Below are 25,263 nucleotides of genomic sequence, written 5' to 3' on the forward strand. Positions count from 1 at the left end.
TTCCGAAAATGGTGCCCGTCTGCCCAGCTGCAACACCTGCATACATCTCCCACGTCTGGCTCAGGTGGGGGCTGCATACGGGGGGCTCTCCATCCAGCACAGGAGAAGCCAGATTCAGAAGCGGCCCTGGCCCGTGGCTCATCTGGCTGGGGCTCAGCATTGAAACACTTTGCACACTTTGGACTGCAAAATAATCTCAGCTTGGGCTATGCTGGAAAGGGAGGGCAGGGATGTGTTTTGTCTTCCTGGAGACACCAGATAGCTTCGTGATCACTGGATCCCCCAGCCCAGGCAATCCTAGCAGCCGAGCCACGAGAAAGAGTAAGATCCCCAGCGCCCGGGAGGATTCGGCCAGGCAGGCCCTGCCGCAGCAGGGCTCTTTGCGGGGTGGTGACCAGGCAGGGCATCCCCTGGCCGAGAGGCAGAGGGCTTTGTGCTGGTCCAGCCCTTCCCCTGCACAGAAACGTCTGCAGCTTGGGGGAGGCTGTGATGCATCTCAGGTCTGCATCGCGCTAGGAGGAAACGGCGCCTGGTCTCCATTCCCCACAAGATAAATGTCAAGAGGCGCTTCCAGTAACGGACACCAGAGCTTGGCAGGCTCTGACACGTCTGCCGGCCTGCCCACAGCCCCTTCCCAGTGCTTTCGCTCAGCACAGCCGCCCCTTCACTGCTTCCCGGGCGGCTGAAGAACATCCTGGAGCTGCTCAGGGCTGGTTGGTGGACGCTGCTCGGTCACCTGCAGAAGATTTGAGCCCCGTTTCCTCTTTGAAAATGATCCAGAGGGGACTCTGGTGCACACAGCTTTCTCTCTGACCTAAGCCTGTGTCACCGGACAAATGTGCCGCAACACGGCAGCCTGTTTCTGGAGGCAGGATGAGCCCGAGCATCCACTGGTACGGGCAGGGACCGTGTCCCTGCTTCACCAAGCAGAGCTGGGTACCAGCCCTGAGAGACAAGGCAGCCAGGACCATACGGAGCAGCCAGTCCTGTGTGGCTGGCTACACCTGCATCTGAGCCAGCTCCTGGGTGGGCCTGTGGTCCTCACCAACTTTGTGTTGCCAAAACCCCCTGCTCTTGACCAGTCCCTGTCAGCCCCTCACCCTGATGGGTATTTAAGCTTCAGCTGGTCAGGCCCAGCCTGGTCTGCAGTGGTAGCCATGGGCAGAGGGTGCAGGTGTCTGCCCTTCTCCAAGGGCACCAGCAAGGGGGACCGGGCCAGTTCCTCAGCAAGTGCGTGCAGGTCTCTGTCTACAGTCCAGCTGCTGTTTGGGGCTGAGCTGATGTCTCGGCTCTGTTCTCTCTGCCACCAGGCCCTTCACCATGCCCGGGATGCTCCTCTGCACTGCTGGTCCAGAGACTGCAGCCAGCTGTCCTTGTGCAGCATTGGCCACTGCGCTCAGGAGAGATGTAGTTGCCTTGGAGCTGAGGAAGGTTGCCTTGAGAAGGGCCCAAGGTGGCAGGTTTTGGCCTCCCAGGCTGAAGGCTACCCTGCCTCAGGCAGGCATGCTCCCCTTTGAGAAGCTTATGGCTCCAATTCCTCTCTTCAGGCCCCACTTGCCAGGCAGCCCCTCCTCACATCTGTGCCTGGTGATGGTCAGAATGCAATCAAGCCAAAGGGTGATTGCATCTCCTGCTTGGTGCTGTAATGTAATCACTGCCAGGGCCACTGCAAAGGCTCCTTGTACAGCAGCGTGGAGCCCGGCACTTGCATGAGGCTTTTTCAGCCCTCTGTCACTTGAGACACCAGCTTCTCATCTCCGCTGGGTGTGGGTTCCCAGGCAGGTCACGCCACCGGGCTGATCCGCAGCATGTGTCCCTGCTTCCTCCGGACACAGGCCGTGGAGGGGAGCGTCTGCGTGCACCACAGCCAGCCCAGTGCACCCGAGGGCGGGCAAGGAGCTGGGTGGCTCACAGCAGCCGTTCCTCGCACAACCACCCTGCCTCATGGCAGGGCCCTGGGGTCCCCACCACGACCCTCCCCTGGTGCTGCCGGCGGAGCTCTCCTCAGAGCTGCCCCAGGCCACACCTCGTAGGTGTGAGCAGAGACTACCTGACTCTGATGGGGTGCCGTGGGAATCCACAAGCCAATCGCTGGCTGTTGATGGGTTGGTGCACCTACCCTGCCCATCCCACTGTGATGGTAGCCAGCACCTGGCTGCCCCCCACCATTCTCCAGGACCCCCTCATAACCCTGCTTCTAACCCCATGGCAGCTACCAGAGGTGTTTGTGGGGCTGCCTGGTTCCCCTGCCACAGAGGGAGGAGTCACAGCGCTGGGGATGGGCTGGCGCAGGCTCTGACAAGCCAGCAGCAATGACAACGCTGCCACTGCCATGCAGGAGAGGCGTGATGCCCAGGTCCACAGCCTGCTGGGCTCTCCAGGCCCTTGTGAGGTGGCCATTGTTCTGGAAGGTCTCCACTCCATGAGAGGCATGAGGCAGGAGCCAGTGCTCTTCCTGGGAGGGGAAACATCTGCCACTGCTTGGGGCAGGTGCCAGGGAGGGAGCAGCCACCAGTTGTGGGAAGATGGCTCTGGCCCCGACACACCTTGCTGGGGATCATGGCAAGGCAGCAGCTCATCCAGCAGTCAAGATCCCATCAGAGCCCCCGGGAGCCACAGGCACCTACAGAACTCAAGTGAGCAAGGAAGGAGGGCTTGCTCGAGGCAGCCTTGGAAAGCAGGATGATGGCACTCAGCCACGGCAGCAGGGGCATTACGGGAAGGAGATTAAGGGAAGTGGAGGACCAAAGCCCAGTGCCGAGTCAGGTTGAGCAAGTGCTGCCTCCTGTGAGCCACTGATCCCCACCGATTGTGAAATGGACGCTGGGGCCTGGAGCAGGGCCTCCTCCCCCAGCCCTTATCTTTGCTGCTTCCTCCTCCTCCAGGACTGTGACCAGGCAGTGGGAGCTCGTGCAAAACGACGCTGAGAAGCTCTGGGGCTAATTAATTACTAGCTGCTGGTAATGCTGACTGAGCCCCCAGGGACTCCAAGGCTGGAGCAGAGGAGAAAGTGCAGAGAGATACTGGAAAATTACTGTTTAATTCTTCAGCATTACACTGGAAAATTACTGTTTAATTCTTCAGCATTATGTCTGACTATATGGCATCTGGTAGATGAGGGACAGGAAGAGGCTGATAACGAGTCAGCCACCGTGACAGCTCTGCAGGCCTTCTCCTCCCCGGCAGCAGGGCTGGCCAGGGCCCTGGAGGGCTGGCTCCGGCCCTGGTGAGAGTTCAGTGTCTGGTTGGATGCAGGTCCTCGGGCCAGCACCGCCCATGTCTGGCCCTGCAGCCATCAGTACTCCTGCTGAGTGTCACAGCCGAGGAACTCTATCCTCAGGGCAATGTGGTTGTGCCACTGGCGGGGGTGTATCCTCACATAGCGGGCAAAGAGGGGGGGCTCCAGGCTATTCATCACTGTGCTGGTGTGGTCTTGGTTTGCCTTGAAAATCTGGAGAGGAGAGAGAAATCAGGGGTGTGCTCTCCTCTGCTGGTATAGTAAGCCCATGACTTGAAGACATGATCAACCCAATCACCACTTGGGAACACTTTAGGGAGGAAAAAGCACAGCCCAGCTCACCGCTCTTGCAAAAAAATCCTGTGAGCATGTTTGCTGCCAAGGGCTGTGCTTGCTGCCCTAGGGGTGGCCGTGGTCTGTCTCTGGCCGTGGAGCATCTCTGCCTACCTTCTCCTTGCCGTCCTGCAGGACTGGGCTCCAGTGCTTGCCGTTCTGGCTGCTGGAGACAGCAAACTCCTTCACAAACATGTGGGTGAAGACAGCTTTGGCACCTTGGGTTATGACTGCAGTCACCTTCTTGGTTACTTCAAAGTCCACCTGCAACCACTCGCTGGGGCTGTTGCTCTGGGGAAGGACAGACTTCCTTCAGCCCTTCAGCAGCAATGAGAAAGACACGTTCGTTGCAGCAGAAGCCAAGCTGGCCCTACACATAGTTCTGGGCTTCACCTGCCCTACCAGGTGTCTGGCTGGAGCTGCTGGGTGCTAAATCAGTGCAGCAACTCTTCTGCCTGTGTGCAGGCAGCTTGCACAGTGCACATGGCTGTACACACTCCTCATGCAGCCCTGGCTAGGAGAGGTTGCAAGTACCCTGCCTGCTAGGATCCCACCTGCCTGCCCATGCCCCAGCTGCCTGCCTGGGGATCACCTTGCATGGGCTACCTTTGGCCTCCATGCGTTGGTCCTCCCCTGCAGGTTCAGGCGGGCCTGTGAGGGTGACCAGCTGGAGAAGAGGTTGGTGCTGTAGGAGGACGCGGAGATGCGCTGGTTAGGGATCCCTCTGTTCTCCATTCCTAGGGGCACAGAGCAGCCTGGAAGAGAGGAGTGATGCTTGTCAGAGGGAGGAACAGCCCCATCACGGAGATGCCTTCTGGCTGTTCACTGCCCCAGCCACCCTCCGTGCACTTTCCCTGGTTACAGGTTCTCCTGTGCCTTGCTGCAGTGTCATGGCACGGCTCAGGGCCCCTGTGTGCAGCATGGCTCTGGCTGGGGAGTGCCAAACGACACCTGCCACTAGTCCCACCTTCTTTTCTGCCTGGCAATTTTATCTAGGAGGAATGTGAAGAATCTGTGCATCTGCCAGGACATAAGGAGAACCTGCCTCCAGGGGAAGAACAAGAATACCTGGCAGGGAGACACCCTGCATATGGTGATCAGGTGTGCATGTGCACAGCTGCCTCAGAGCCGGCTGGCAGGCTTGTGGCATGGGGCAACAGCACAGCCGCTGCCACTTGTAGCTGCTGGAGAGTCCGCCCTGCTAGTGTGTGAAGCTAAAGAAAGGATCCCAGAGCACCACTGCCCCAGGTCACACTGTGGGCCAGAGCAGTCTTGCCTTGGAGTGGAGGAAAAGCCAATAGTGTCTGTCTCTGCTTGTTCCCTGCTCCCCCAGACTGAGGCAGCAGCTCCCCAGCTATCAGCTTAGCTGCTGCTGGAGGTTTCTGGTGGTTCAGGAAAAAGTGGTGGTGAGAGCTGGCCCCGTGTTCTCCCTCTGGTATTGCTATCTCGAAGACCATAACGAAATTTTCCAGCTTTGTTCCCCCAACACCTCAATGCCATCTTCAGCCTCCTCCTTCCCCCTCCACAACTGCCTGGGGAGTCCTGAAACACATGGAGCTGGCACTCAGCACCCCACTGGATCAGGCCCAGGCTTTGGTGCTTGGTATCTGGAGGTGGGACATACTGTTCAGATCGCAGCCGATGAGCTCCATACGCAGCGTGGTCTGGATGCTGTAGTGAGTGGGGTTAATGCGGATGTACCGGGCTATGATTGGAGGGTTGAAGCGATTTTCTTTCACGCCGGTTGCATCCACATTTGCAAAGAACAGCTGCAAGGAAAGGGAGAAAAAGGATTGTTGTACCAGTGGAAAGAGAGCTAGACAGGACAAGGATTAGTGGAGAGAACATTTCTGTCTGACACTTCTGTATTTTATCACCATCCTTACAAGAGAATGGCAGCTCAGGGAAATGATTTGAGATGTGATTCAGACCAAATAAGTGTGAATGGGCCAAATCAGGGTGAACCACTGAGAAACAGGAGGAGGAGAAACTTAGGGTCCGTGCAAATGAACATGTGTTTATATTTTCACCAAACAGAGGGGAGAAAAAGAAGAAAAAAAAAGTCAGTCCTGGGGCTTTTGAAGCTGGGAAAAGTTCTGGCCACAGCTGGAGTACATGATGGAGGCTTTTCTGGATACTTTTCTTCTCCCACTGGAATGATCAGCTTATGCATATTTAGGTTGTGTTTTTTTCTAAAGAGTAGAGATCCTACAAATCATCGGCATCTGCACAATGTTCTTAGAAAGCCAAATTTGCCTTTGGGGTCAAATAAGATATTCAGGCAAAATCTTATGCCTAGCTTTAAGTAACATGCAACATAACATTAAGTGGTGGATCTTACAGCCACCTGGGATTGTGGAAAGAAATAGCTCAGTCAATTTAAAATGAGACAGATGGACACAGACAGCAAGTCCCTTGCAGGATTCAGCCATCCTGGCAGTGAATGCTCACTGTTCCTGCCCTAATCAAATATCTCAGGGGCTCAGGAGATCTCTGTCTTGTATACAGAGCTCCCTAGCCCTCATCACCCCAAGAAACCCTACTCTGGGAAGACACTCTCTTCAAGACACATTCGCCTTACCATCTGGGTGCTAGTGGCATTCCCCTTGTATTTCCTCCACCTTTGCCCATCAAGGCTGTAGAAGACAACAAACTGGGAGATGTAAAGGCTGGAGAACTTTTGACGGGCCCCTTGGGTTTTTATGCCATGAATAATCATGAGATGCAAAAGGTCCACCTGAGGAACAAAAGTTAGGGATTCATTTCTGATGGAAAACCCGAGCCATGTTCAGGCAATGCACTATAAACCCATAGAACTCACTTACTCATGATGAAACTGCGCACAGATTATGAAACTAGTTAAAACAGTCATTCATAAGGGCACAAGTCAGCCAACAGCTAGGAGAGGGCAGGGAAGAACTGTTTGGAGAGGTGAGCTGTTCTCACCCAGTCTTGGGGGGATTTTTGCACAATCCAGTGCTGCAGCTGGACCATCAAGTGATTCTTCTGCTGCACTGAGGGTGGATCTGGGTGTCAGGCCAGCAGCAACCGTGGCCAGAACAACTGCTATTAGGATCTCAGAGCTCCCCTCCCAGAGGGGAAGCAAGGGAAATAGCAGGACACAGATGGGGAGACACTGGCCATCTGCGCAGGTCCTTCTGCACAGGGCATCAGCCATGAGCATGCCCTTGCAATGCCCTCAGCAGTGCCTCCAGCCACAGGGCCCCTCTTACCTGGATCCAGGCGTTGCTGCGGTCAGTGCTCCAAGCATTGATGGAGCCGGTGTTATGCAGCCTGGCCAGGTAAGGAGCCCACTGCCCTGTGAGGAGAATGCACAGATATAAGGATGCTGCCCAGCCTGAGGTGGTGAGAAGTCCATCCGCAGGATGGAGCCTGATGATCACCTTAGGGTTTAGTAGCCATGTACGGGGTGGCTGAGCACTGACATGATGGGCCAGACGTGTGGGAAGGCACCTCCAGGTCCCGAGTGGGACACAGACATGGGCATGGATGGAGGATGGACTCTGCCAGAGACCTGGTGTAGCAGAGCCTTGAGCAGGCAAGCCCATGAGTTGTGTTGGCTGAAGCTGGCCCAACCTCACCTGTCTCCCTTGCAGCAACAATCCCTACTCACCATACTGCCCTGAAGCTGTGATCTGAGAATCTGCAATATGGCGCGAGGCCAGGCCGAGGGCATTTCGGCAGTCTGCAGCCAAACAGGGAGAAGGAGGGAGAAAACCAGGGAGAGTTGATTAGATAACAAGGCTTTTGAAGGAAAAGCTTCATGGAAATTGTCTCAAGCCTCCAGGAGCCCCCAGGCTTGTTTGTCTCACACCAAATGGTGGGCTTCAGATGCTGCCGCATCCATCCCTGAATTTTAGGGGTGCTGGAGGTTCTTGCTCCCCACCCCAATGTCAGCAGCAGAGAGTTCCCAGTATCAGCCACAGCAGCCTCTTGCCAAACTCCTGTGCCTGAGACCCCGACCTCTCATTTCCATGTCGTGATCTCCCAGCAATGCTGACAAGTGTCTCTTCCTTATACCCCCCATGTCTTGCTCCTGGGCCTTTTTGTTGCTAGGCCGCATCTTTTAAACACAAGTATCATGTCGCTAAAGGAAAGTCTGCCTGACACCCCTGTCTCTCTGTGTCTCTATTCTGGTCTACTGAGCACAGGGCTGTTTGTCTTTTATAATAACCATTATTGTTAGTGACTTGTCACATCTTGGCATCTCTGCTGAATGGCAAATGCTTCTGGGGAAAATGCGAATTTGAAATCTTAAGCAGATTTTTAACTTATGGAAACATTTTCTGGCTGACATTTAATACTCCTTTAGGAAGAGGAGAGAGACTGTCATTGTGTAATAAAATACTACTCTCACAAACCACTTCCCCCAGTGCTTACATATGGTGAGGTAGAAACATGTTGTTCTGGGGTGAATGGAGTCAGAGATTTCCTGTGGATTTTTGCAGTTGCTCTTGGGGCTCTTTCTATCAGAGCAACCTGTAGTCAGGTGGTGTTGCTTGCTGCCTCCTGCCATCACTCCGTGCCTCAGTTTGCCTCTTGACATGTGGTTAGGCAGCTGGGTACTGTACCTTCCTGACAGTGTGGGCAGGCACCAGTGTGTGCATGCAGTTGCTGGGGTAAATGCATTTTACAGGATGGCCAGGGACCCTCAGTTTTGGAAAACAAGAGCTCTGGGAGCAAATATTTGGAGGCAAATGAAGCTGGTCTCCCAGCATTCACCCCAACCATGTCCCTGACTCTGTGCTCTCTGCTGGGCTGAATAGGGTTGCAAGGGCTGAAGTTGTGACTTTCAGAGTGAAAACCCAGAAGACCCCACTTGGGCCACCCCAGGGGAAACGCTGAGAGACCTGGGGGATGGAGCTCAAAAAAATGCTGGCCATGGCCATGGCAGCAAGCAGGCCAGGGCATAAAGAGGATCACTCACTCAGGTTGTACACGAGGAAGAGAGCACTCATCCCAGCTTGCTGGTGCTCTCCCACTTTGCACTCTACCCGCCAGATCCCGGCATGTGAGGGCCACATCTCCACCGTCCCGAAGACACCTGGCCAGGAATGGAGAGCAGACCAGAGGAGAGTTACTGGCTGTAATGGGATGCCACAGTGCCAAGCACTGTGCAAACACAGAGCCAGACTCTTCCAGATCCATTCACCCTTCTTGCTATCACCCCACAGGCTTAGCACTTCCTAACCGGCATGGACATGAAGCCCTGGCACTTGGGGTGTGCACAGTGCCCCTGCTGCATCTCACCAGGATAAAGGTTGTAGACTCCCATACGATACTCCTGGCTAGTCCTGACGCTGAACATCTGCCCATGAAAGTGGATGGAGTGGATATCCTCAGTGCTGCCCATGTTCAGGAGGTGCCATCGGACCCGTTGCTGCTGAGCCATCACCAGCCCAGGCAGCGTGTCACTCACATAGCCGTTGATGGCTGGGGAAGGCAGCAGTCAGGAGCGGCTCAAGGCTCCAGGGTTTTTCCATCCCAATATAGACTGTGGGAGGGAAAGGGCAAGGGCAAGGGTCCTCACCGTGGAAGGAATGGTTTCTCTTAAAGTCAGGGTTGTCCTGCTGGATGTGGCAGGGAGGGCGGCAGTTCCTCTCCATGTTCTCCAGGAAGTACCAGCTTTTGGTCTCGTCAAAGATGGTAAAGAGCAGGGAGAACTCCTGCACAGCCAGCTGCCGCCTGAAAACGAAGTTCAGCACGCCACGGCGGCAGATGATCAGTGGCCCAATGAGGCCTGAGTGCAGGTCCTTCTCCTGCCAGAGAGCCAGGAAAGAAGGGTTTGCCTCGGAGAGGGAGGCAACGCTGATGCCCGCAAGTGGCACAACAGCGAGGAAAGCAGTGGCCCTGTCAGCATCCCTGGCCTCGCTCCCCCTTATGCACAGGGCATGGCATGTGCAGGGTAGGAAGGCCATGCTGGGTTCACTGCGGGATCCCCACTCTGCCCCTAGCTAAGAAAGGCTGTGCAGCAAGTGTTTGCACATGCTTTCAAAGGAAGTCTGTCCAAGTGTCCAACAGTCCCTACCCCACTAACATTGGAACCCATGGGCCAAATTCAGCCAGATTTGGCAGAGGGGTAGGGGACTGCAGAATGCTAGTTCCCTACAAGTCTCATAAGCTCGTACAACTGGGGAATGGGGGAAAAACCCAATTAAGAGAAGGGAAGAGAAGAGAAACCACCAGCATGCATTCATCACTGTATTAGACACCTGAGAACCTACACCGCCACAGGCTGCTTTCAGCACAGCACCATATGAAAAGCCCTGACCTCACAGCCAGGACCCAGGCATGCTGCCCATCTCTTCTTCCAGGATGCCCCATGGAGCAGGATCCCACATACCAAGTCCACGTTGGAGAAGTAAGCCCAGGCCTTGCAGTCGAACTCCTGTGTGGTGGGTGCCATCTGGGGCAGGACTTTCCAGGAGTACTTCCGGAGCTCGCCAGGCTTCACCACATCTCCACCCTGTGTTGCACCCTGCATCTCCTCGTAGGCTTGCAGAGTGGAGTGGAATGAGAAGGGCCGCGAGGCCAGGTTCTTGAATGTAACCTGCACAGGAGGAAAGGCAAAGCAAAGGGAGTGTGGGAGGAGGCTAGGTTCAGCACTGAGAGTGCCCTGGGCTCTGGGGTTGGATCCAGCCAGCTGGCGGGAAGGAGGCAGTCATGTCCCCTGTGCTTAGACCTCCAGCTGGGATCCATGCAGTGGCCAACTCCTGCTGAACCACAAGCTGTGGCTGTGCAGTGTGATCCCCAGTGGAAAGCACATCCCGGTTGTGCCAGCAGGATGAGGCCCTCTCCCTGCTCAATGAGACCAAGGTCAGCTACACTACTGTCTCTGGAGCCCAAAGGTGCTGAATCCATCCTGGTGAAGATTTCAGTGAAAACTGGCCATCTTCTCCAGGCGTACGAGTCCCAAGCCTGGTGAAGAGCCTTTCACCTCTTCCTTAAGTGGGTGCTGAGGGACCTTTGGTGGTGAGGGAAGCCCAAGCCTGCCCTCACATAGAGCACCCAAAGAAGCTGTACTGAACCCTGCTTAGCTCATTACGCTTTTTACAATCCCTTCACCCAAAAGGCTCTCCATGGAGCCCAGGAGCTGCTCAGGCCATGATGTTACAGGGGTTGGGTCTGTCTCGGGTCCAGGGCTTTGCATCTGAACATTCCAAGGTTCTTGCTGGCCCATTCCTCCAGCCACTGAGGTCCCTCTGAATGGTGGCTCTGCCTCCCAACCTGGTGCCATCCACATGCCACGCAGGGTGCCAACAGGGCAGCTCCTGCCCCCGAGCCCTGAAGGTGACCTGCAGGCCCACCTCAGCACTCCCACTGGCTGAGCACAGACAGCAATGGGGGGATTTTAGGTTTTATGGGAAATGGGAACTTTCAATTCACCATGATGACATCTTCAACTTCTGCCCTGATGTACGGCCCGAGGATGCCCAAGTGCTCATCCAGCTCTCCTCGCAGCAGCGGCTGTGTGAAGGAATCGTCCATGTACTCTCGGAAAACCACCTTGCGGTACTGCCGGAAAGGCTTCCTTCTGCCACTCCAGGGGTCCCTGCTGGGGTGAGGGCAGTTAAGCAAGTCAGGTGATACTGTCCCATGGGGAGGGCATCCATGGCAGGGCTGCTGCAGGGCAAGGGTGATGCAGAGCCTAGACCATCCCTGACACATTTGCAAGGAAGCTCAAGGTTGCTGGAGTTACTAAACTCCCCAGGTGGAGGGGAGGAGCTGGGAGCATCCTTCCCCTGGGCTGCTTGGCTGGATTGTACAGTCATAGACCTGTGATCCTGCCTGCCAGGACATGCCAACTCACGCATCAAGCCATGCCACGCAGTGCAGGAGGAATACTTGCGGGACAGTCACACTTACATGGCTTTTAGGAAGTGCTGGGGTCTCTGGTTCCCGTATTCCCACATCACCTCCACCGCTGCAATGAAGTATTGCCGTACCTCCCCCTGGAAGGAGCGTGGGTCATGCTCCTCTTCCCCATAGATGTTGAAATCCTCCATGGTCTGCTCTGTGTCACCATACTCGTCATAGTCTGGCTTGTCAGCCTTTAGCCTCGAGGGGCTTAAATAGGTCCCGTTGTTCAATAGTGGTCTCTCCCTATGTCCTGGGGCATGGTTCCTCTTCCCAGCTGTGCTGTTGCTTTCCTGATCTTCCTTAGGCTCTCCTAGGCCCTGGTCCTCTCTCTTCCTGGTTTCTCTGAGGACGTCTTCCCCACTGAGCACCTGCCATCCATCCGGACTGGCTTGCACGTATTTGGCTGGTTTTTTGGTAGTGCTGTGGTTGTGAGCAAGGCTGCTTGGAGACAGGGAATAGTTCTCTTTGGAGGCTGGTTTCATAGGGATTTCTTCTGGGCTTTGCCCAGATGTGCTCTCAGGCACGTAGTCCTCCATGACATTGGCCTTGAGCTGCTGAGGCTGAGGACTGAACTGACCTAGCTTCTCCACAGAGTTTGTCTCCTCCTCCATCTGGCTCCTCCCCTGAGCTTGCTCACTCCCGGGAGCCCCCCAGACAGCACCTTTGCCCAGCTGCAGCTCAGCCAAAGCTGGGCTCTGCGAGCCCCCAGTGTGTCCCGCTGCCCCCAAAGAGACTGGGTCCCAGTTCGAGGCCAGGTCTGCAGCCACAGCACCAGCCTGTGTTTCTGAGCTGCTTGCTGCCATTGCCACCTTGCTCCCCAGTGCTCCCTGCATGGGGAAGGAGCGTCCACTGCGCTGGGCCCCCTCACTGCTGTTCTGTACACCCTCATCTGTGCTTGGCCTCTCCTCAGGATGCATCTCATCAGCACTATCTCCAAGCAGAGCCTGTGGAGTATCCCGGCCCATGTGTAGTCTCCCTTCAACCATGTTTGCTTTTTCTTCCAGGCTTTGTTGGGCCACCATCACCTCAGACAAAGTGTCACTTGATATCAAGGACCTCTTTTTGAAGTGAGTGCTGCAAAAAGGGGGATGAGGTCCACACGCCTTTGCAGCTTTCTTGTTCACTGCTGTCTCAGGGGTCTGGCTGGCCAGATCCTGCTCTGTTTTGTTACCCTTAGAAAGGGGCTCCCTGCTGCCAGGCCAACTGATGTTGTGAAGACCCAGACCATGCATCAAGCCTTTGCTCTCCAGTGACCTGGCTTGTCGAGGCCTCCTGTCAGGGCCACTCACACTCGGGGCTGGATTTCTGTGTCTCAGAAACTGCTCAGGGCTGTTTAAGAAAGCATTTGGGAACTGCCTTGTGTCATTGGCCACGACATTTGATTCAGGAAAGGCAAGATTGTCCATCTCTGGCAATTCCTTAGTAGCTGTAGCATCCTGAAACACTTCCTCCAAGATTAATTCATCCCTCTCTTCCGTCATTACATAGCTGGAAGGCTCAAGGTCATTGGTGTGTGCAAAGGTGGTTTCAAGAAGGCTTGTGCCTTTGGCAAGTTCACTGGCTTCTTGTTCTGTGCCACTTTTTGCAGGCAAGGAGTTACTCTCATCTGTGAGGATTTGTTCCTGTACAGGTTTGCTGGGTCCCAGGTCTGAGAAAGAAACATTTTCCCTTTCAAAAGATTCATAAAAGCCTTGCAAAACCACTTTGTGAGGTCTTTTTTCCAGCCTAGCATTTAGCTCATTTGAAGAATAATTGCTTTCTTTGGTGTGACTGTGAACCACAGCATGAGAAGTCCTGTTGTCTTCTGTCTTGTCTGAAGATGCAGAAGGATTGTCCAGTGTGGAGGAAGAGTTATGATCAGTACTTAAAGCCAGTTCTGTATTGATTGTCTGCTTTGACTTGTATAGATTTAAGGATATTTTATCAACCCCTCTTAGCAACTTGTCCTCAGCACCCTGTGAAGATGTGCCTTGAAGTCCCAGATTGCGCTCCAGGTCATTCTGGTGAAATGAGCTCCTGTTGTCTTGAAGAGGAACTTTGCTAGCAGCATAAGCAATTGAGTCCCACAAGCTTGTTGCATGAGTAGTTGTCTTCAGAGGCTCTGCTTCCAGGATCTCTAATGTACCACCAGACTGGACTATTGTCATTTTTACTGGCTCCTGAACCTCTGAGATTTTTGTCACCTTCTTTCCTTCCAGAGTATCTCCTGGAGTTTGTATGGCTTGGTGCAGCTGTTGCTGACCTTCTGAGCTCACAGTACCATGGACCCTTCCACTGACACTCGCCAAGTCTTCTCCAGGTGGGAGAGCTCCAAACCCTTCATCCCGGCTGATGATTTTTGACAATTCTTCTTCATCTTCCAGGAAGGACTCATAGGACACTGTCTCATACTTTGTCTCTGGCAGAGAAAACATGGAAATATCAGGTGGATGTGGGGTTGTTCCTAAAAGTGTTGATGTGCCATTGGAAGAGGGATCAGAAATCCTGCCATTGCTCAGGAGGGCCCCATGGCTGGGTTCTGTCAAGCACAATCTTGGCTTCTCTGTCTCATTTCTGGAAGAGGTGACGTTGTTCAGTTGCTCATTCACACATGGCCTATACCATCTCTTTCTTTTAGAGAAGGCCCTGGGTTGGAAGTCAAAGGCACCTTCCTCCTCCTCAAAATCCACATAATCTTCCCCATCAGGGTATTGCTCATGCTGGCACTGCAAGACTGTGAACTTGGCATGCATCCCTCGGTCTCTGAAATCAGGATTCAGGCACCCCAGCGTCCAGATGCCTGTCTCAAGAGAGGACAAGAGGACACCATCAGCCCACCACAGTGGGAAATCAGAAGAGCTGCCATCCCCATGCTGCTCCCTTGCTAGTGCAACCTGTATTTTCAGGCAGCCTCCGGTTTGTGGCAGTGATTTCATGTTTTCATAATCCCTAGAGTATCTTACAGCTGGACTCACAAGACATCCGGGTTGCTGGCAACATCAGAGCTAGTCCTGACAAGCACCATCAGCAGGGCCGGTGTTTCCTGCCAGAGCTTAGAGAGCTACACACACCTGCGAGGCCCCAGCAATAGCTTGGTGAGAACAGTTAATGCACTGAGTACCCACAGAGCCTCCAGGATTATTGCCAGCAGCAGGGTAATCAACTAAATCCACCCTCAAAGACATGCTGGTGCTGTCAAATACACCTCTCTCCCAGACAGGGTCATCATGTCTCTCCCACTCAAGGAGAAACAAATGAAAAGGCTGCCTCTTGCTCACATCCCCAGTCAATGCATTTGCTCCCCACAGCGGGCGCCTCTTCTCCAGGCACCAAGAGGTGTGTAATAACCAGGCTCTGACGCTGGAGAGAGCAGTCATCTGCTGCTGGGCGAGCTGCTTGCCTGCTTCGGATCAGCAGGCAAAAATCAGAGCTCAAACTGATACAATGTTTGGCTGGTTTTAGAAAGCTTCCTGAGGTATCTAGGAACCCTGTCAGCTTGCTTGGGGTGCAGTGCTCATGACCATCATATCAGTGTTTGCAATCACATGGTAAATTCTGTTTCCGCTGTGAGCGAGGAAATGGTTAATGGCACCACTTTCGCAAATGCTAAGGAAAAAATGCTGAGTGGGGGGAAATAAAACCAAACTCTGAAGCAAATCCTTCCTAGGACTTCTCCATGGTTGCGATTTCTGTCCTTGCAGAAATCTTGCAGGAGATAAATGGTATGCCATCAGCAGCAGCTGAACCCACAGCAGGGACAGCACTGCTGCTCCCCTTGACCTCCGAGCTTGGAGCCAAGGGTGCAGATGTAACATCCATGGGGTTCACATTACTGCAGCCAGCTTACTGGCTTGGCAGCATGTTTGACCTTAACACACCCTATTAATAAAATAAAATACAGTAATTTAATTTCTTTGATTTAAGCTTTGGAAGGATTTAATCATTGCCTCTCACTTTGCTCTTCCAGCAGGTTGCGTGTCTCTTTGCTCTCCGGGCTGCCAAAATGTGATAGGGTACCAGAGACCTGGCTGGAGGTCCTCACTTATCACTGCTGTGATAACAAGCCCATGGTTTATAGAATAGCCCATGTTACTAACCTGGCTTTTCCAAACTCATGAAGACCGTTTCTCCAGAAAATGGGAAAAGGGTAAGCACGTCCTCAAAGACCATGTTGCGCTTGAATGTGTTTCCAGAGAAAAAGATGGAGAGGAAATCTGTTTGGGCCCCAACACTCAGGACATACCAGTACACAACTTCATGCAGGCAGAGTTTTGTTTGGAGGTTGTCAAACACATAGCCGTTAATAGCTGGAAGAGAGTGGAGTGAAACATTTCATCAAGACCTGATTCCCCCATGGCTGCCGAGCTGCTGTATGGTCCCTGTTTGTTCCCTGGGGCAGAGATAAGCCTGTGTCTGCCAGGGCTTTGCAGGGACCCCCTGGCTGAGCACTCACTGTGCATCACGTTGGAGGCATAAAACTGGGGGTCCTGGGTATCCACATGGGCTGCGTCAGTGCAGAACCGCCTGATGTTCTCCTCTAGGTACCAGCTGCGGTTCTCATCGAAGACTGAAAAGAGCACCAACCTCATGTTGTCTGACATTATCTGGAAGGCAGAGAGGGAAGCGGTTATTCCTGGTCTGATCGGAGTGCCCCTGGGGCCCAGTGTCTTAGCCTGGGTGCATGGGGAACAGTTTACTGCTATTTCACAGGAGTTAGTGTCCACGTTTGGAGAGAAGGAAGTATGCAAGGGAGTATGGGGAAGGCAGGGGCATTGGGACTGATGGTAGGGTTGAAGAGAACAGGACAGACAAATTTGGTTTTACCCAAATATTTCACCCACCGCAGTTATTCCAGCCTTTCAGCCTGGCAGTTGAGGCGACAAAGGAAGGACCCACCTGATTTCCCCTCTGATCCATGGACTTCTTAAAGCAGATCAGGAGGGGCCCAATCAGGCCTGAGGCCGTGTCTCGGACTGGGTCGATGGAGCTGTAGTAGAAACGGGTGAGGCAGCGAGGATCTGCCTGCGTTGGCCCATCCTCAGTGGTGACCCTCCAGCTGTAGGTGAATGACTGGCCAGGGGGGATAGGAAAGTCCTTCACATCCTTATCTAGCAACACACAGCCCAAGGGCAGATCAGTTAGGTCTGGGCTGCTCCTGCAAGGGGTGATCACACTTTTTAAAAGAGCTCAGAAAGGAGGTTTCCTGACCACACAAGTTGCATAGAAAACTACCCAAACCCATGCCCACACTGGGATGGCACACTAGCTGCTAGCATATGCTTGCATGGAAAGTTGATCTGGACAAAAGGAGCCCCTGGGACTAGGTGAGAATGGAGAGGCATATGCCTGATTTTGAAAGCCCTTGAAAATCCTGCAAACTGGAAAATTTGCCCAGTCTCAGCTGTGTCTGGGCTCTGGGCTGCCTGGAGGAATTTGCAGATGAAGGTACAGAGCTGGGTACCAGACGTGGCTGAAAGACAATGCAAGAAAAGATAGATTTTTAAGCAAAAACAGCTAGACCATGAGAAAAGCAAGGAGAAGGTCTGGAAGGAACAGAAGGAAAACTCAAATGCAAATAAATCCTCTGAGCATTCAGCAGGATCTTGCACTGACATAGCTTTAGGAAAAGACCTTTCTCTGTTCCAAGTGCCCAGCTGAGCAGCTATAAGAGCATGGTTTGCAAAGCTCATGTGTCAGTCAGGGTAGGAATAGCTCTTTTTATTTATACTCCCCTAAAGAGCATCATCCCTGTGCTCCAGGACCATGACTTGCCCGCTTTCACAGAGTTAAATCGCTGGCAAAGCTGGTGAGACATGTCTGGCTGGGGGATGTTGACAGAGGGGCAAGGACAGGGCTCTCAGGTCCCTTGCATGGCTTGGCTCCTTTAGTCCTGCCAGCTGATGGGCTGCTTTGCCCTTTTGACTCTCCTGAAGGAAAACCTTAATTTAGATAGTAACACATCACAAAGCTGACCTAGTTCACTGAACTCCTGCTGTCCCAGTTCTGCCACCTCTGCTGCAGCAGAGGAGCTTTTCTCCAGCCTCTGTACTTGCGCCTGTCATAGCAATGCACCCAAAAGGGCAGAGAAGAGGAGGGGAGGCACAATTTTGTCCTGGTGGGATATGGGATTGCCTTGCACAAGTTGTGATCCTGGGAGCATGCTGGCAGGGGATGAAAGTAGTCTGGGAAAGGGACCTGGTAACTCAACAACCCCAGAGCAAAAACAGCTGTCGTGGTTTAACCCCAGCCAGCAACTAAGCACCATGCAGCTGCTCACTCACTCCCCCCCCCACACAGTGGGATGGGGGAGAAAATCGGGAAAAGAAGTAAAACTTGTGGGTTGAGATAAGAATGGTTTAATAGAACAGAAAAGAAGAAACTAATAATGATAATGATAACACTAATAAAATGACAACAGTAATAATAAAAGGATTGGAATATACAAATGATGCACAGTGCAATTGCTCACCACCCACTGATCGACGCCCAGTTAGTCCCCGAGCAGCAATCCCCCTGCCCTCACTCCCCCCAGTTTATATACTAGATGTGATGTCACATGGTATGGAATACCCTGTTGGCCACTTTGGGTCAGCTGCCCTGTCTGTGCCAACTTCTTGTGCCCCTCCAGCTTTCTCACTGGCTGGGCTTGAGAAGCTGAAAAATCCTTGACTTTAGACTAAACATTACTTAGCAACAACTGAAAACATCAGTGTTATCAACATTCTTTGCATACTGAACTCAAAACATAGCACTGTACCAGCTACTAGGAAGACAATTAACTCTATCCCAGCTGAAACCAGGACAACAGCACAGCTGCAAGAGGGAGAGTCTGAATCATAATGAACACCCCACATTAAAGCAGGGAGGGGTGACCCCAGGGAATGAGGACAGTAAGCAAACTGGCAAACACAGGCAGGATCACTAGGGTGGTTCCTGCCTCATCGGAAAGTGGAGACCTCCAGGATGGATCAAACAACATGGTCACAGCTCCCTGTTTGACAGTGCCCCTTCTTCCAGCCATCATCCAAGCCTTCCTTAGAGACAGGGTTACATGGCACCAAGGGGTACATGAACCAAGAATCATCATCATCTCTGGGATTGCAGGGCTGAGGCACTTGGATGGATGGATTGGTCAACCAGTCTTACCACGGGCTGCAGGAAGCTCTCCTGGCCCAGAAGAATAGCAGTGGCCAATTGATGTCCCAAATTCTCGTGGCCTGCCTTACCTTGAGAGGGCTTCATGGCATGGTATGGCCTTACACTGGTGAGGCCGTGAGGGTAGATGTTGTACGGTCGGCTTGCCAGGTTCCTGAACACGATCTGAAATAAGGACAGCCAGCAGGAACATTTAATGCCTTCTGAACTTTTTGAACCCTTGAGGCTGTTCTCAGTGTCCTCACAGGGAGGCACACACTGGGCAGCTGTGCTCTGGGATCGGCTGCCTGCCAGTGTCCAGTGGGGAGGAGCCCAGATGTGTCTGGGACCACAAAGTAGGAGTCAGAATAGAAGAAATGAATGTTTATTTCTCTACTAGTCTACACTGTCCATCTTTCCAGGAGATGCCCATTTTAGGGAGGGCATGAAAATATCAGATTTATTAAAGGGAAAGTTGCTGTCTTTAGTCTCACTTTGCATATGAGACAGAAGAGGTCTGTCAATCCAGGAGGCCTCAGAGGACCAAGACGCTAAGTTTGCACAGCAGTCAACAGCTTCAAAGTGCTCGCCACTTCACTGCATGAAGCCCTTCATTTATTTCTCTAAATAGCTCTGTCGGGGCTTTGCCACAGGTGTTACCTTCAGGTCCATGCCCACAACTGCACAGGAAACCCCAGGCAGGGAGCAGAAATGTGAAGTTCCTGGAAACCATCCCATTCCTCCTAGCAGTAAACAAGTCAAGTGGTCAGTAGAGACACTTGAGGAGACACAAGCGACAGTCCCCAATACTGTATGGTAAGAGCACACAGATGGAGAAGAGTGGAGGATGAGAGGACACTCCTGCCTCAGAGGAAGGTGCTGGATGCCATGTGTCATGGATTAATTCACACGATTCCTAAGACGTCTGCAATGAAGTCAAATCAAGGGGACTGGGCCATATCCTGTGCATCTCTGCTGATCTCACTGAGAGTATTTAGCTTTAGCTTTCAGTAACATCTGCCTTTGTGGTGAACTTTGGACATTACCAAACATGATAGAGCACCTCAAGGACTTATGTCAGACCTTAGCCACAAACCAAGAGCTATTAGGAAGAACAGCATCAGGCTTCGAAGTTTCCCCTTCCAGTCTCTCTTTGTGGAAAGCAATCTTTCTCTTACCTTAAACTGATCTCCAACCTCCCCCTTAATGACAGGCCCCAGAATTCCCTTGTCCAGTTGATCTGACACCTTGCGCTTCTTGAAGGTTGCATCCTCGTACTCCACGAACATCACTTTCTTATACTTTGAACCGATCTGCTGAGGGCCAGCCTCCAGGAACAGGCTTGTGATGTTTCTGTAGGCAAGGCAGAGAAAGAGCAAACGGGATGCTGTCAGAACCAGAACAAGACCTTCCATCATCCAAGGACCTACACAGCTGTCCGGGGACGACCAGTGCACAGTGGCGACACCCACCCCTGCAATCATAATATGCATCCTGGGGAATAACGTTTCAAGTGATTCAGTGCTTCTTTAATGGAGAAAGCTTCAACTGGGTTGCACAGTAGCAGTCTTGGGCTGACACTGCCTTGGAGGGAAGTGGTGACTGTAAGAGCTGAGAGCATGGCAGATTGTCTTGTGTCAGGGAACACCCCCAGTGTGCGGGCATAAGGCAGCAAAGCAGCTGCCTTTTCTTGATCATCCCAACTCCTTCCCAGGAGCAAGGCCAGCCCTAAGCTGTGTCCTGGTTTTGGCTGGGATAGAGTTAATTTTCTTTCTAGTAGCTGGTATAGTGTTATGTTTTGGATTTAGTATGAGAATGTTGATAACATAGTGATGTTTTCAGTTGTTGCTAAGTAGTGTTTAGACTAAGTCAAGGATTTTTCAGCTTCTCATGCCCAGCCAGCAAGAAGGCTGGAGGGGCACAAGAAGCTGTGAGGGGACACAGCCAGGACAGCTGACCCAAACTGGCCAAAGGGATATTTCATACCATGTGTTGTCGTGCCTAGTATATAAACTGGGAGGAGTTGGCCTGGGGGTGGATCACCGCTCGGGGACTAACTGGGCATCGGTCGGTGAGTAGCGAGCAATTGCATTGTGCATCACTTGTTTTGTATATTCCAATTCTTTTATTATTATTATTGTTGTAATTTTATTATTGTTATTATTATCATTATTATTTTCTTCCCTTCTGTTCTCTTAAACTGTTCTTATCTCAACCCATGGGTTTTATGGGTTTTTTCCCCGATTGTCTCACCCATGCCACTGGGTGGGGGTGAAGTGAGTGAGTGGCTGCGTGGTACTTAGTTGCTGGCTGGGGTTAAACCATGACACCTCCTCTGGCTTACCCTCCAAGGGGCTGCAGATGGGGATTTCTGCCCCACATGCCTTGCTCCAGCAGCCACTGGCTGGGATCTAGGGCAGAACCTGGTGACCCCAATACCACGCCAGCCCCAGCCCACACAACCTGTGTCAGCAGAGCGACGTCAGGACTGGTGACAAGCATCATCACCATTTAGTGCTGACTAAGGTACTTCTGCTGAGATATTGCACTTGCATCACCTCTCCCTCCAAGAAGTGGGGCAGCAGCAGGGGCTAATTGCCTCTGCCATCTAGAGCAGTTCCTTCCAGACAGGGCAAGGACACCCACACTCTGGGGCTGTGGGCACATGTCCCAGCTGTGCACAGTCTCCTGGCTGGAGGGTGAGAAGGGTCACCAGGCATTGCTGCCTGCTCAGAAGGGACTGACCCTGGAGACCTGGGCAACAGAGAGACAAATGCCCCAGAGACAAGTGCCTCTGTGGGTCATTTGGTAAAATGGAGCAAAGCCAGGTCCTGCCTTCCCATGGCCTCCCCAAGACCATCCTTGTCCTGCGTCCATACTGTTAGTGTTAATAAAGAAGAACAAAACTGTCCAGGTTGGGCAGAAGGAAAATAAATTTCTGGAGAAAAGGGGAAGAGCTGGCAGGGCTGCCTCAAGGAGCAGCTTCATGGGCACGCATGCCCACTCTCACCTGTCCAGAGACACTGGCTTCACAGGGGCATAGTCCCAGTCCATTTCTTCAGCTGCAATGTAGTGAGTCCAGGTCACAGGCTTCTCTTTGGCAAAAGAGCGCACTTGGATCACATGGTATGTTTCCTCATCTTCTTCAGGGTAATCCATGTCTTCTGGCTCATCTGACAGCTTCCCCATCTTCATTAGGCGCTCCTCCAGACACTCCTCCACTTTCACAATGGCCTCCATGCCAGCTGGGTTCAGACAAGCCGGGCAGAAAGGGTCACATTGACATGCCAGCACAGGCGTGCACTCCCCCAGGCTCTGCTTGGGACATGTCCTCTCCACTACTGTCCCCATCAAATGGGCCATCACATGGGTCAACCTATAACATCCTGGTCACAGGCCAGACTGCATGTGGATGTAACACTATGGAGCAGGAGGGGCCTTGGAGCTGCAGCACTGGATAGAACCCTGAGCCCGGGCCATCCCCTGAACTTCATTTCCCCTGAGCTCTTGCAGAATAAGGTTACCTTGATGATGGGACAGAATCTGGCAGAACATCCGAAAGGAGCCAGCTGTTCCTGGCATGGTCTGGGCTGTGAGATATGTGGCAGGGGAGATTTCTAGGCTGCTGAGACGGTGGCTTCTCACCAGGAATGTGTGGGCTTCGAAGAAGATGGAGTGGACTTCTGGCCCAGTGCCCAAACCGATCACGTGCCAGTGGACCTGCTTCTTGAGGCACAGTGTGAGACCTGCCAGAAGAGAAGGACAGCATCCAGGAGTCAGCACTGCACCCATCCCTTGTCCCTACTCTTGGTGTCATGGACTCAGAGCCTGATATGTGCTAAGTCCCCTGCACCACAAGGTGGTCGCTTCAGGCTGGAGAAGTCTCATGTGAATGTGGACTGTCTGAGCAAAACAGAGGCACAGGCCACATCATCCCTCTGAGATAAGACTAGATTTACAGAGTGGGGGACTTTGGCAAAGGCTTTGGGAGGCATGCTGATGGGAGCTCACAGCGGGATGCAGTGGAAAAAGAGGTAGATGTGCTCCTTGACTCTATAAACAGGGGAATTGGGAACTGGAGAGGGGAATAATTCGTTTGATCACAACACTGAAAAGCCTGATACTAAAACATTGCATCTGGGGCAGGGCTCCAGCACGTCCTCAGCAGTAGTTGAAATACCGCAAAAAGGGCAGAGAGAGGTCACCAGGATTATCTGAAGGCTGGAGAAAGTTCCTTCCTCTGAGAGATTCAAAGAGCTCAGTGTGCTTAGGAAATGGGAGAGGACTTGACTGCACTGTAAATATATTTTCCTGGGGAGAAATTAAGTGTGTGCTGAAGGGCTCTGTAATCTGGCAGTGAAGTGAATAACAAGAACAAGTTCCTGGAAGCTGAAGCCAAACAAAGTCAAATACAGAGTCAAGCACTTGGTTTTGGCACTGAGTGCGATAGATGACTGGAACAGATCCCAAGAGCCCAGGAGGAGACAGGGTGGAGGCTCTGTCCCAGGGCCCTCAGCTCTCCATTGCTGAGAAAAGCAATGATTTCTCCATTGCTGAGCTTTTTCTCCTCTCCATCAGACACCTCTCAGACCAGGTCCCGCAGCCAGACAGGGGGTTGCTGGGTGGAGGTGGATATCTTCTCAACGGGAAAGCCACTGTGCAGCTACAGTGGCTGACCATGAGGTCTACTCAGGTCTTAAGCTCCATGGATCTACCAGGACAGGGAATTCAGGTGAGTTTTGCTTTTGCCTTTTATTGGAGAATGGCCAGACCCAGGTGGGAGGTTGCAGGGTGTGGTTCACCAAGGTTGCTTATGGTAATGACTCTCCTGACAGTGCTTCCCAGTTTGCCTTGGAGATTCTTCACTCAGGCAGCTCTGGACCTTCTCCCAGAAGAACATCAGAAAATGCCAACTTTTGTCTTCACTAAGACCACAAATGGCCTTTTCTTTTGCTTTTCTGGAGAAAAGGAGGCTGAGGGGAGACCTTATCACTCTCTACAACTACCTGAAAGGAGGTTGTAGCGAGGTGGGTGTCTGTCTCTTCTCCCAAGTAGCAAGTGATAGGACAAGAGGAAATAGCCTCAAGTTGCTCCAGGGGAGGTTTAGATTGGATATTAGGAAAAATTTCTTCAATGAAAGTGTTATCAAGCACTGGCACAGGCTCCCCAGGGAAGTGGTTGAGTCACCATCCCTGGAGGTATTTAAAAGACATGTAGATGTAGCACTTAGGGACATGGCTTAGTGGTGGACTTGGCAGTGAAAGGCTTATGGTTGGACTTGATGATCTTAAAGGTCTTTTCCAACTTAAATGATTCTATTCCCCAAATCCTAGAGGTGTGTTGCCACAGCCAGGCTAGTGAGAGCTGAATTTTCCCCTCAACGCTACCTCCAGCCTCGTTCACAGGGTTACAAGAGATGAAACTCTTTGCTACCAGCACTATTCCTGGAGACCGAGAAGGAGGTCAGCTGCATTGGCAACACAGACAGCCGGAAACAGGTCGTGCCCCACTGTAAATGGGCAAGGCAGATCAAGGAGTTGAGATGCAATAGTTTCTCTGGGGTGAACACAACCTAACAGATCCATCACCTAGAAACCCCTCTTGAAGTCCCTTCTCACATCCTTTCACAAGCTATCTCACAGACCTGGCTACACCCCTGTTCCTAGCACCTCCCATGCCCTCTGTCCCTGTCCCGTACTCACCAGGCAATGAGCCATTGATGTAGCCATTGATGGTGTGCAGCTTTGTTCTGTTGTGAGGCAGGGGCTGAGGAGCTGCCGGGGAGCTGGGTTCGGAGTACCAACTTTTCCCTGTAGAGAGAGGAGGATGCAGTCAGCTTTCACTTGAGAGCATTTCCAATAAAAAGGAAACCTTCCCACTGGGCTGAAACAGTATAAAAGCCAAAATCCAGGGAGGTCAAATGTATGGTGCCTGTTGGAAATCCACAGCAGACCTGGCCATGGCTCTGCATGAATGTGGTGGTGACCATTGCACATGATGGGGCATAACTCCCCACAGCTTTAGCCTGTGTGATGGGAACAAGGCCAGGGCATGGGATGGGGGAGCTGGGGCGGCTGCAAGCTCCCCGCATCTGGGGAACTGAAGAAGGAGTGTCAGTACTGCACCAGGAGCACATTGGTTGGGGAGGCTGTATAAGGCTCAAACCCTCAGGAGGCAGTGTGGGAGCTGAGCAGCTGTGCTCACACCATGGCCAAAGCATGTGCCCCGGACCAGGCTGAATTCAGGGTCTGACACCAGTCAGCAGGGTAGTTACCTTCGTCAAACACTGCGAAGAGCATCACAAACTCTTGCCACGTGTCCTCGTTCCCATCGCTCGCCAGGGTGCCTGCAAGATGCCACAGGTTGCATCTCTTTATAGGTCAGCAAGTACCATGCCCATCTCCCAGGGAATTCCCTTTGTGCCCTCCAAGAACTGGTAAATCAAGGACAGGCTGTGGATTGCTTTTGTCACTTCTCATGACTGGCACAGCCCTGTTTCCAGCCTTGCAGTCCCCAAAAGCTCATGGCTGAGAGGCAGCTGCACTCAGAAGGCATCAAAAGGTCAGTTTGTGCTGCCTTCCACTTGAAGGCTCTCAGGATCCACTTAGTCACCTGGAAGAACCCATTTTATCTAGCCCCCTCATCAGCACCATTGTCTGCGTGTGCTCATTGCTCAGCGTCTAGACTTCGCTTAGTGG

The 25,263-nt window shown here is 52.6% G+C and overlaps 1 protein-coding gene across 3 annotated transcripts in view; it reads right to left on the reverse strand.

Annotated features, from left to right (window-relative positions):
* Window positions 1-3,024: 3,024 nt before the first annotated feature.
* Window positions 3,025-25,263, reverse strand: part of F8 (coagulation factor VIII) — a 28,419-nt gene continuing 6,180 nt past the window's right edge. The window contains exons 5-26 of one of the 3 annotated variants that reach the window (XM_052813756.1): window positions 24,840-24,911; window positions 24,268-24,375; window positions 22,090-22,311; window positions 21,576-21,810; window positions 19,744-19,918; window positions 18,658-18,751; window positions 16,328-16,539; window positions 15,885-16,035; window positions 15,529-15,738; window positions 11,459-14,231; window positions 10,979-11,144; window positions 9,936-10,142; window positions 9,123-9,351; window positions 8,843-9,025; window positions 8,520-8,636; window positions 7,206-7,277; window positions 6,805-6,890; window positions 6,153-6,308; window positions 5,196-5,340; window positions 4,178-4,326; window positions 3,686-3,862; window positions 3,025-3,451 (exon numbers count right to left, since the gene is read on the reverse strand). In XM_052813756.1, coding sequence (XP_052669716.1) covers window positions 3,296-3,451; window positions 3,686-3,862; window positions 4,178-4,326; window positions 5,196-5,340; window positions 6,153-6,308; window positions 6,805-6,890; window positions 7,206-7,277; window positions 8,520-8,636; window positions 8,843-9,025; window positions 9,123-9,351; window positions 9,936-10,142; window positions 10,979-11,144; window positions 11,459-14,231; window positions 15,529-15,738; window positions 15,885-16,035; window positions 16,328-16,539; window positions 18,658-18,751; window positions 19,744-19,918; window positions 21,576-21,810; window positions 22,090-22,311; window positions 24,268-24,375; window positions 24,840-24,911 — 6,095 coding nt within the window. In that variant the 3' untranslated portion in view covers window positions 3,025-3,295. Of the gene's footprint in view, window positions 3,452-3,685; window positions 3,890-4,177; window positions 4,327-5,195; window positions 5,341-6,152; window positions 6,309-6,804; window positions 6,891-7,205; window positions 7,278-8,519; window positions 8,637-8,842; window positions 9,026-9,122; window positions 9,352-9,935; window positions 10,143-10,978; window positions 11,148-11,458; window positions 14,232-15,528; window positions 15,739-15,884; window positions 16,036-16,327; window positions 16,540-18,657; window positions 18,752-19,743; window positions 19,919-21,575; window positions 21,811-22,089; window positions 22,312-24,267; window positions 24,376-24,839; window positions 24,912-25,263 lie in introns of those variants that run through there. The other 2 variants (XM_052813755.1, XM_052813757.1) reach the window with 2 other exon arrangements.

Source organism: Harpia harpyja, chromosome 18 (genome assembly GCF_026419915.1).
Source record: "Harpia harpyja isolate bHarHar1 chromosome 18, bHarHar1 primary haplotype, whole genome shotgun sequence".
Lineage (NCBI taxonomy): Eukaryota > Metazoa > Chordata > Aves > Accipitriformes > Accipitridae > Harpia > Harpia harpyja.